The sequence below is a fragment of the Coturnix japonica genome, chromosome 1 (assembly GCF_001577835.2).
Source record: "Coturnix japonica isolate 7356 chromosome 1, Coturnix japonica 2.1, whole genome shotgun sequence".
NCBI classification, from domain to species: domain Eukaryota; kingdom Metazoa; phylum Chordata; class Aves; order Galliformes; family Phasianidae; genus Coturnix; species Coturnix japonica.
Genome location: NC_029516.1, coordinates 94,773,267 through 94,784,906, shown reverse-complemented (window position 1 = coordinate 94,784,906; position 11,640 = coordinate 94,773,267). Strand labels below are relative to the sequence as shown.

At 41.1% G+C, this 11,640-nt stretch overlaps 1 protein-coding gene across 3 annotated transcripts in view; it reads left to right on the top strand.

Annotated features, from left to right (window-relative positions):
- The window catches only part of GART (phosphoribosylglycinamide formyltransferase, phosphoribosylglycinamide synthetase, phosphoribosylaminoimidazole synthetase), a 35,398-nt gene continuing 23,758 nt past the window's right edge, over window positions 1–11,640 (top strand). Inside the window, exons 1-4 of one of the 3 annotated variants that reach the window (XM_015881614.2) lie at window positions 1–103; window positions 1,580–1,695; window positions 7,258–7,406; window positions 11,507–11,602. In XM_015881614.2, coding sequence (XP_015737100.1) covers window positions 7,262–7,406; window positions 11,507–11,602 — 241 coding nt within the window. In that variant the 5' untranslated portion in view covers window positions 1–103; window positions 1,580–1,695; window positions 7,258–7,261. Of the gene's footprint in view, window positions 104–1,579; window positions 1,696–4,450; window positions 4,558–7,257; window positions 7,407–11,506; window positions 11,603–11,640 lie in introns of those variants that run through there. The other 2 variants (XM_015881624.2, XM_015881634.2) reach the window with 2 other exon arrangements.

Below are 11,640 nucleotides of genomic sequence, written 5' to 3'. Positions count from 1 at the left end.
CTCAGCCCCCGCCCCGGGCCCACGCTGCGCCCCCTGGGTACTGTAGTTTTGGGCGGCGCGGCGGAGCATGCCTTCCCCATCCTTAAAATCCCCCCGAAGAAAAGTAAGTGTATCTCTCGCTCTGCAGGAGGCCGGGCTGCTCGGGCCGTGCAGGCAGCCCGTTCCCGAGGTCAGCCCCCTCGGCCGAGCCTTGACCGCCGAGGAGAAGCCGGGGGGGCGAGGCGGCGGCGGCGGGGCCATGTGCTCCCGTTGCCCGCGATGCAAAATGGCGGGGCCTGGCTCCTGCCTGGTGCCCTGTGTTTCTCTCACACGCTGCGATAAGGAGCCATGTGAAGCGATGGCTGCTGCTGGGTGTCTGATTTTCATTTAAAGCTACTGCCTCCTCCCCGAATGTACTTTGGGGACAGTTGTTTTCTATCTTTTCTAGCTGTGCTGCAGTTTGAATTATTTTAAAGTGCACGCAGCTGTTATTCATGCTCTTTTCCTTCTGTTTGGCTTTAGAAAAAAAAATGGTGAAATATTTGCTTTAAAGTAAATATTCAACTTTTGACTTTTCTTGCTGTGGACTTTGGCTGACTTGTAAACTTGTAATTCTAGCCCTGGTGTTTGCAAAGCTAGGAGCTCACCAACCAACTTGTAACACCCCCCCACCTCCCCCTCCTGCTCTGGTAATTCATCTAGTGGAAGCCTGAAACTAATGAGCAGATTGAGTATATGCTTCATTGTTTATAGCCAAAATAGAAAGGATGTTCCTTACCTCAGCCTCCCCGTTCCTTCTGGTTCTAGCCCAGTAGTTCGTATTAGTAGTTCCAAACCTCTATTGAAACACAGGAGGGCTTTCAGTTTTCTCACAGTTCCAGTCATCCAAATGTAGTGCTTTGGGTCAGGGGGAATAACAACACCGTTAGCTCCTTATTTGTACTAGACAGACAACCTGGTGGTGGTTTGCCTAAGAAATGCACAGTCTAGCTGTTTGGAGATTAGTGCCTGTCTCAAAGATGATCAGTTCAGGCCATGGAAGATCCATGGCTTATTCCTGACTTCAGGATAAGGATTCAGGCCTTCTAGGGGTCAGGAGTTAATGATAAATGAAGAACTGTTTATGGAGATCTCTGAACTCTTTAAGCAACTCCTTCTGGTATTGAAACCTGAGGAAATTCAATGTTATAGCTTAAAGGCAGCATCAGTTTTCACAAGTATGAGCTTCATGCTACCTTAGACTAAACTTGCAGCTGCATTGTGTTTTGGCTATTCTGCCAGTTCAGGCATTGTGGCTGTTTCTGCACCTTGCATCACACAGGTAGCGCTGCCTGCACAAGTGGCACTGTGACTTTTCTCAGGAAACTCATCCCTGTTAGAAGCATCCTCTCCTCACCCAAGGCTGATTCCCTGGTGTGGCTGTTCCTGTGACTATAAGCACACTGGGGCAAAAGGTGAAACAGGCAGTTAGGTGAGAAGGTACACTGTGAAGTGGTGTTGGCTCCCAGGTTGTGGCTCCTTGAACAATCAAGTGATCTGAGGGTGCTGTTCATTTCCTTTTTATAATTAAGATTTTTCTGAGTTGCTGTTTTGGTGTTAGTTTTCCAGCATTGTTGCCTTCCTGATCCTTGGGACACACTGGAGGTGGAGAAAAGAGTGGGACCCATAACAAGGCTTCAGTAGCAAGGACCAGCACAAGCCAACTGTGAAACACTGGTAGGTCAACCTATACCCTGCGCATTTCAGCCTCTCTTTCTAATCCAAGCTTGAACAGGATCCATAAGCTGACAAAGGTTCTCTGTAAACACTAGCTGAGAGCTTTCCTTGTGTGTACCAAGATCTTCGTGCACTCATAGCCTTTACATGTATGAAAATCTTTGTGTATTCATCATGATGTGTAGTGCACTCTATTTTCAGCTTTCTGATTTGTGTTAATTTAGAGAGCAGAAGAGTTGGGTTCAGTCTGAAGGGATTTGGCAAGTGCAGTAGCCAAGTAGAGGATGGCAGATTCCAGGGGGTCAGTACACAGCAGTCCAGCTGTTGAAGTTGATCAGAGAAAGTCCTAGGTTTGGCTTCTGCTCCAAGCCATTCTTTTAATATTTCATCCAGTTAGTGATTATGAAAAAGTGCATGAACACTCCTGTCTAGAACGCTTTGTGCAGTGGCACATGAATTGCAGAGCATTTTGATTTTGTGTTCTTTCTGTGTCCTGTGAAGCTTAATTTCTTTTTATTCTTTTGCCTAACTTCAAGAGAAACTGTGAAATTTCTCCTTTAGTCCAAAGTTTGATGAGAAGAGCTTTATTCCAGGCACTGGAAGGTATAGGCTTGGTGTCTTTGCATTTGGACTAAGCGCTATCACTGCTAAGCCCTTTTATAGCTGGTTTATAACCTTTCCTCTAGGAAAAGTAGGAGTTAAGACACTGTGGTCTTGGGCCATACATTCAGTATAGAGAAACCTGACTGCCTTCATCAGGTTACCACAATCCCAGTGTTGCAAAGTTAAAGTACTGCAGTTTTTAATTAGGCAGCAGCTATGGTTAAATGTTAGGCGTGCAGTGGTGCAGTAGATTGCTGCAGCTTAAAAGGCAGGTCTTGACATTTAGCTCTTTCTGCCCATCTCTGCTGTCCCATTTCTTTGCTTTTAGTGCCCCTAGTTATTGGTTGATCGCACAGTTAGTCAATTTATCTGGCAGAAATATTTTTAGAGAGGGATGAGTGGTGCTGTGATTTAGCTTAAAGAGTTTGTATTCATACACTTACACAGCTATCTTCATAAGCTTTGCATTAATACAGCTTAGGAGCTCAGTTTAACTTGCCAGTCTGAGTGCAGAATCAGTTCCGATAGGAGCTGTTGGCTCATGTCCCTTCCCTATTACTAGGGAAGGGGCAGCTACTGAATTAATAGTCTCATCTCACTTCTGCCTGTATTTGAAATCTCCCTGTACCTTGTGGAGGAGCCAGTACAGGGAAAGCTGTTATATATTGTTGGTTTTGCACTCTTCATTTTCTTCAGTCCAAAGGCCCTGACCTCTTGGAGGAGTTGCCCAGCTTCTTAATGAGCCCCATCCCTGGTGAGGATAAAGGTCTCTAGCCTGATGCTCATCCTTGCTGACTAGCTGCTGGAAAATTCCAGAACAGACTCTAGAAATCACCTTCACTGTATTCTCATGTCCTCTCAGATACTTGGAGTAATTAGCTTGTCTTTGCTTTCCTGTTCTTATTTTGTCTAAGAACTTGGTAACTGATCCTTGCCTAAAATGCCATCTGTCTTTAAGACATCTTTTAAACAAACATACCTTCTTTACAAAGGCAGATAATGTTTACTTATGGTAATAATGTACCACACTTTAGATTCTTTTTGACTTCTGCCTGTTTCTGAGAAGATTCAAAGATTTCACATACTTCCTCCAAAAAAAAAAAAAAAAAAACGTGTGGTAATTCTCCTAGAAGAAATGGTCTACTTTGTGAACAGCTTTTGGTCGTTTGGAAACAAACTGTTGACTTCGGGGTTAATAGCGAAGTAAAAAGAATTTATTTTTTTTTTTAATTTCCCTTTTTTTGGATTTTTTCATTTTTAATGACATTTTAATGACAGTTATAGTATGGTGGTTAGATATCTCTGCCTGTCACATGAGAGGCCAGGGTTTGATTCCCTGATGGGAAGGGTACGTAATACTTTGAAAAACCAGCATGGCTTCACCAAGGGCAAGTCCTGTTTGACCAAGAGCCCTTAAATGAGGTCTAGAGGAGTTTTTTATTTGGGCCTCCTAAACTGAAATTGCCACCAGAAGAAGTTCTTGTCAAGCTGCATCCCTCAACAAAAGTTGCTAGGATACCATTTGGGGGATGCACAAATAAGTTGAGTTCCTGAAAATAAAACAAATGGCCAAAACATATTTTTTTTTCCCCTCACATTTTATTGCAGAATGATTATTTTTCTTTTGAACATATGGTGTTTGGTTTATTCCATTTAACTGCCTCCATATAAAATTTTATGTTTTACTTATATATACTTTTGTTTGACAACTATTAGCATATGCTACTTTTGGGAAAGAAAAAGGATTGTTTGGCTGATTTATAAGCAGGGTGATTTACTTCAGCTGACAGCAGTTTCACTGGATCTTGAAGCATTTCCTAATATTTTTATGTAGGAGGCTTAATGGAGCATAAATATGCACCACACATCATATTCTTCCATGCTGTTGATATTCATGGGAGTATGCATAGCATCATCTTTAAATAGAGGATGTTTATGATCTGATTAGTGAATATTTTTTACTGCAAAATAGAATTTGATTGAGGCAGAATTTATTCTGAATGTGCAGGAACAACAAAGTGGGCTGCTTCTGCTCCATAAAGTTTTTGCTGTTCCTTTCTCAACCATACATATTTGAGTTTCTGTTCTGTTTTCCCACCTGAAATGACCTGTCCAATGGCTAGGCTTGCAGTGTTATCAATGGGTGGTAATACTGGATTAGGGCACTACACTTTAACTAGAGGCTGCTTTTCTCCTTTCTCTTTTCACTCCTGAACTCCTTAGCATTACTTTCCTCAGACCAGCAGCACATAGGGTAACGTAAGTAGATTCTCCATTTTGGTTTGAAACTCTGCTCTCAGTTCTGATACACTTGCAAAAAATGCTGTCATGTATATTTAAACTTGTTATTTAATGATGACTGTGAACTGCACTAGAAACAAGCTTGCTGGGTTAAGTGTAGGACAGCTGTCTGCTACATGACGTTTATTTTTTTACACAGCATTCTTTTGCCCTAGGTTACTGTCTTCATCTAACATATCCCTTCAGTGTAGCCAGCCTCTTAGTCTTTTATATATACATATATATATATGGTTGTTTTTTGTTTTTTTTTTGCTTCAGTTGCAATATCAAAGAGGTTTACCATAGCTTTGCATCCCAAATAGTTTGTCATAACTGTTAATTTTTATTCCCAGGTATTTTTTTTTCTTATTTTAAGGAATGCAAGAGGTTTATTGCAGCTCTGCAGTATGTGTTTTGTCAAACGTTTTAGTAGAAAGCTATTGGTCTCCCCCAGCCTGAAACTACACTTAAGTTTTAACTCTGATGTGTTTAGTTCATTGTTAAAAACTCGGCGCTGATTGTTCGCATTTTGTCCTTCTATTCATGTTTCTTGCATCTTTGTTTGGATGTTTTGCGTAAAATTATCATTCTCTGAACAAATCAGTCCTTTGTTAATGGGTTAAAATAGATAAAGAAATGGCATGGGAGTGCATTCTAAAATGCGTGGGGGCTGCAGTGTATTGCGGAGGACTTGGGTTTAGTAACGAGGCTCAGCATGCGCATTGTAGGAACCCTCAAAGCAGAAGCCATTTCCTTGGAGTCCAGTCTCTTAGGACAGCTGGGTTTCTGTGGGGATGGATCTACAGAGCTATCTGGGTAGTTCCTGGAGGACTGGCAGGGGGGTCAGCTGTCTGACTAGCAGCTGGGATGGGGAAGAAGCACGTGCCCTGCCCCATCAATTGGCTGAACATCTGGTATTCCTCTGGTAAGATCACTTTCCCTTTAGAAATCTGGTTTGGGTAAGTCTGTTTCTCCTCATGCTGAGGATGTACATCGTGCTAGCCCTCTCTCACCCTCTCACAGGAGTTCTGAGCCCAAAGGGAGCTGCCGTCTCTGTGTGCTCTAGCAGTGGTGTGAGGCCTTCCCCCACGCCTGCCTTGGAGGGCTCTGCACACACTGGCAAGCATGGGTCAAGGGCCAGTGACCAAGGGTTAGGCACTGCGTATGCTGGTATTGCAACAGGGAGCCTGAGTGTTGCGTGGAGCTGAGGCTCTTACCAAGGCCACATCCCTCCCCTTGAACAAGGGGAGGTGATTCGTGCAGCAGGGAGGCACGTTGCACTGCTCCGCTGTCATTGCGAAGTCCTCAAGGCAAATCATGCCAGTTTTGACACAAAGCTGTATTTGTTTTTATCACTTGCAATTCTTGAAATCATTTTATGTGTTTAGATGCTTATTTTGTCTGTGTTGTGACTTTGAGCTTTTAGATTACTTTTTGGAAGTAATGAACACTATTCCTGGATTTAGGGCTAGACACGTGTATATAGCTGCTCACTCCATGCCTCACTGAATGGCTTTTCCAGACACCCCTTGCCTTCTGCTGATAAAACTCTGACGTTAACAAGTGCAGTTTCATCATCTGTGTGTGTATCATGTGCTTGGTTGGACTAACATGACTATAGCAGCTTGTTCTTTGAGTGCCATTGGGAGTTAGCCTTTGCTTTTCAAGGACCTCCACATAAAGAAATACATACTTATTTTATATACTTTCTGAATTCCAGTGTTCTTTCCCAGTGTTAGTGAAATCTTCTACTCCCATCCTAGTTGTGTGGTATTGTTGCTGGGGTGGCAATTTTGAGGTGACTTATACCAATAAATATGTAGACAATACACATAGAGGTAAACCTGTCTTTAAAAAAAGAAAAGGCTAGCAAAACTTTGCCTTGTAAAACTCTGAACAGCCTATGAGATTCATTCAGTTCCAAGGGGAATTTGTGTTAGGTTCTGCTTCCCCATTCAGGTTGCCTAGTGTTGTGGTTGATGTCCTGTCCCTGGAGTCTTTGAAGGTGAGGCTGAATCAGGCACTGGGGCAACCTGATGTAGCTGTGGTGTCCCTGATCATTGCAGGGGAGTTGGGCCTCAGGCCTTCAACTCTAAGGATTCTATGATTCTAAAATTCATTGTGTTAAGAGTGGAGCTGATCTCCCTGTCTCATTGCTCTTAACCTTGCCCTTTCATGAAGTATTCAGACATTTTTCTGATATTTTTACCAGAATTTCTCAGGTTCCAGTTCAGTTCCTCTGACTCTGTAAGACAATGTTAGTACAATTAGTACAATTAATTAATACTAAAGACTTCATCTTTTGCAGGCTTGGATTCACCAGAAATGTGTCTAAGTTACAAATCACAGCCTGGCCAGTCAAAGTTTTTTTTATATCCCAGATTCAGTCCAATTCCAAACTGTTGCCAGTCTGATGAAAGAAAAACAAGATAGCCCTGTGGGTTATTTCAGTGTTTGACATTTATTTTCTATCACACCTCATTAAGTCAGTTATGTCTTTCCATGTACTTCTTTTTTAAAACCAACAAATCCCCAGTAGAAACATCATTACCTGAAACAAAGTGACATTCAGCACTGCTCAGAGGTCCTTGCACCCAGCATTGCACTCCATGAAGCTCTTGCTTTCCTAACCTCACACTTCTAACTCTGGTGATGTTGCTTGTGTTTGCTTTTGTGCAGACTAATGGCTGATCGAGTGCTTGTGATCGGCAGTGGAGGGAGAGAGCATGCGTTGGCCTGGAAGCTGGCTCAGTCCCCACATGTAAAGCAAGTGTTTGTTGCTCCTGGAAATGCAGGGACAGCCAACAATGGAAAAATTTCAAATTCAGGTAAAAAGTTTTAAAATCTGATAACCGAGCAAAATTATTACATTGATTGAACTTAATCCATTAATAGGTCTTATTTGCTAATGTGAACAGTTTGTTATAATATGAAGGTTTTGGACCTGTAAGATCATACAGATGCAGCTAAGGGTAAGTATCTGGGCAAAGGCTTATGCAACTACCACTCAATTAATTTTATTTCAATTTTGTTAGCTAATTCATTGGATTTTGGAGTAGAGTATGCAGCCAAAACTCCATCTGCCTGCTGCAAATTCCTGCAGTACATCTTGGGATAGTGGTAGTGATTCCTGCCTCCCAGCAGCCTCGCAGGGAAGGGCTGATGGCTCATCTTGGTTTGCAGTGCAATTCACTGTTTGGTGAACAGCTGAAAAGTGTCTGCCCCAAATGCCAGCACCTCTGGGACAATGGCAGAGCACACTGCTTTGGGTCTGAAGTGCCACTTAGTTCTCAGTGAGGGCTGTGATCCTTACAGCCTTTTGTGAGAATACTTTCATATCTGGAAAGGTCAATCTTATGAACATTTGTCTTTGTTTTAGTGATCTTAGGAAGTTAGGATTAGTCTTAAATGCTTCTTGTACTACTGACTGCCTGTTTTGAGCTTCCGGCCTAAACGTGGTAAGCTCTGACTGGCTGTAACTGGACAGCTGTAACTTAAGCTGTTCATAATCAGTTTTGAAAATCAAGCCTGAGGTATTTCAAATCCAGAATTACGTGCTGTGTTTAAGAAGTGCTTGTCTAAGGTTCTTGCCTGGAGGTGCATCAGTACAAAACCAGGAATAATTACTCAGAAATTCCTGTTCTTTGTATACTGGATCTTGAATAGGTTGCTTTTAGCAACCAAGTTAACTTTCCACTTGAAAACACATGATAACATACAAAACTAAAATTAACATAGTGTACATGTGAACACAAATTATATGCCTCCAGTTTTTACATCTGTGTAAGTAAAATACTTTATTTTTGCCATCTCATTTCAAATTCTTATACAGATAATTATCAAATTTAATTCCACTGAATGCTTAATTACAGGAAGTTTAAATAACCCTGTCCATCATTTCTCTGAGCATGCACAGCATCATAGTTAGTTTTTTTGTGCTGTTTGATCTCACAGTGGAAAGAGTGAGAAAGAGCAGGACAGGAAAGTCATATTCTTATGTTTGCTTCTTGTCCCAGAAGATCTTTTTACACACACACACACACACACGTATATATGTATGTATAAGTCTTTATACTCATACCAATTTGAATTAATGCCAGCCTGCCTGACCCGTCAATGTTAATTTCAGTTTGTTTGGTTTTTAAGAACTGCTGCACTTTTCTCTCATTTTGTTATTGCATAAAATACACTGCACTTTCAGCAATGCAAAGTATTTGAACTTGTGCATAATAATGCTTGTGCCAGGCCCATGAAATCTACCACATGTACTTAAATCTTTTTTTCCAAGCCATTTCCTTATATGTGCTTTAAGGAAGACATCCTCAGCCAGCTGGGAGGCAGGAAGAATCTAGAATTTGTAAAGAGGATGACTATTTGTTTAATGGAAAGGGAATGATTTGTCTTATCTACTTAGGTATTTTAACTGTAGCACTGGAGCCTTGATTTTTACTGAGAGGAGAGAATAGAAAGCAGATTTACGGAAGTGTGTGAGCCCTATTATATTGTATAAGCCTGAGCAGCAGTGTCTGTGAAACTTCTACTGTTGTTTCTGTTTTTTGGTATAATCAAGATTTGGCTCTGAAAGTTCATCCTGTCTTATGGTTCATGAGATTTCCATCAGTCAGTATTGCAGCTGTAGTTCTCAGATGATTTCAGGAACATGTAAGGGTGAACTTAAAACTATAAATGCATTTTAATTATACAGATGTTGCCTTTATCAAAGTCACATAAAAGTTTTCATGGTTAATTTGAGTCAGTAATCTTTCCTGACAGTACAGACAGATTTGGGTTGAATGGCTAAATATAGGTTTATATTCAGCTTATAGGGCAGATTTGGTGCCAAAATTATACAGAATGGCATGCTGAATTTTGAGATATACATACGTGTTTCTGTGAATGCATTTTAGCATCCTGACAACACTGCATTTTAGCTCTCATGCTAACTAATACTTTTAACTAAAATGCTCTAGCTTTAAAATCTTGGTCCAAGCTCCTTCCGGGTGGTTTGAGATGTGTGTCTAGCTGTCATTTTGAGAAGAAAAAAAAAGACAACACTGCTACAAAAATGTCTCCCTTCAGTTTACATCATGCGGAAATTTATGTAAATTACATCTTAACAGACTTTTTCCTCTCTGATGCTTTCTGTTTATTTCCATATAATGTAAATGTTGTACCATGTTCACCCTCACATTGCTAGTAGGTGAGGCCAGAGGCTGGGCAATTTGGGATGTCAGGCACATTCACCTTGCAGGATCTCTCTGTGCTCCCTTTCATTTACCTTGAGCTCAAAGGAATGGGGATTGACCCTCTTCAGTTGCTCACCAGAGCTCCTGTTTTCTTTGTCTAGGATTTGCTGTTGAGCTGCTTTCACAACAGCCTTGTGGGAGTGAAAGACAATATTGACCTTTATGTTAACCAGTAGTGTAAAGCCAAGTGTGTTACGCTTTTGATGTTGCTCCCTTATGAGCCAGAAGTCAGTTGGGATAAATTGCACAGAAGTCTCAAAGGCCTTTCATTCCTTACTTAGAAATTTTCGTGGAACAAAATAATTGAACTGTTGAATGGTTATCTAGGAGGTAGTTTTTATTAGCACTTAATCTTTTATTCCCCACCACTCCATCTAAATGCGGCAGATCTACTATCAAAGGATAAGTTTCAGATAGTTGTTTTTGTGTCATCTTAGAATAACAGCTTCTCTTGTGAAAGGGAAGAATTTATTCATATGGGATGGCAGAAGCAACGTGAATGCCGACACGATTGTGTAGATGTTTCTAACAGAAGATGCTTTATCACTGCTTCTCATTTCTCTCCCTCCGCCTCTCTGGAAACTTGACTGGAAGAGGACATCAGATCTTCACATACTTGCCAGTGTGGTCTCTAGTATGACTTCACAGACAAAACTGCAAGTATTCCATCACCGGGGAGGATCTGCACTTCATTTCGTTTACTCTGATGTGTCAGTTTCCTCCCCATGCAGGTAGCCAATCCCTGCTGGGCCATGCTCGCAACATTTTGACTGTGTGTTCATGTACCAGTCCTCTGCGGACCTTGGCTTTATTTGTTTTTTGATAAAGTGGTGGAACTTGCATTACACGTTGCCTTTGCGTAAATTTTTTATCAAGAGACTTGACATCATGGTCTTTCTAGCAAACTTTTTATTTTGCAAGAATTATCATATTAAGCACTTGCTCATAGAAATGTAACTGTCCTGTAGATCATCATAACTTGCCAAGGGATCATTGCCTATAATTACAGTACCTTCCCTTGCTAATGTAAGAAAAAGTGTTCAAGTTTTGCTTTATTTCAGTGAAGTCACTGTTCAGTGTGCCATTTCTTAGCTGGCACTACATGAAGAAAAAGAAGAAAACAATTGCAGTTCCACCAGCAGCCACTTGTTCCTGTCCCCATCCCCTGCACTGTTCTGGCATGAACATATGCAAAGCTTTGTGGTGAACCTAATCAGGGAGGAGACTGGCTGAATATTATTATTGTTGTTGTTGTTTGTTTATTTATTTATTATTATTATATTTGTTTAGTTTTACCTGTGAGTTGTTTTTCATTTGGTTCTTTTGTGATGCTTCTTGTGCTGCAATCAGGATGTTTGTGGAAATGAGAATATGTTGACAGCGTAAGGAAACCTGAAACTTTTTTTTTCAGCTTCAAGAGCAAGATGGCTTTACAGTGCATGTCAAATTACAACATTTGCTTAAGGTTTCAGTGGCTTATTTTGTTTGGATTTTTTCCATAAGTGTACATGTGTCATTGTTCTGCGTATTTGTATATTAGTGCATGCCTCTAATCAAGTTTCACAGTGACTTGCCATTCAAGAATGCGAGACTTGTGAAAACACTGTTTTGTGGTTATATGATAAGTAAGTGCCAATAACAGTAATGAATGCAGTCTTAACACACTTTTCTGTTGTTGACAGCTGTCTCAGTCAGCAATCATGCTGCACTTGCTCAGTTCTGCAGAGATCAGGAGATCAGGCTGGTTGTGGTTGGTCCAGAGGTTCCTCTTGCTGCTGGTAAGAGAAAGAAAACTAAAAATGGCAGCCTTCTAGTT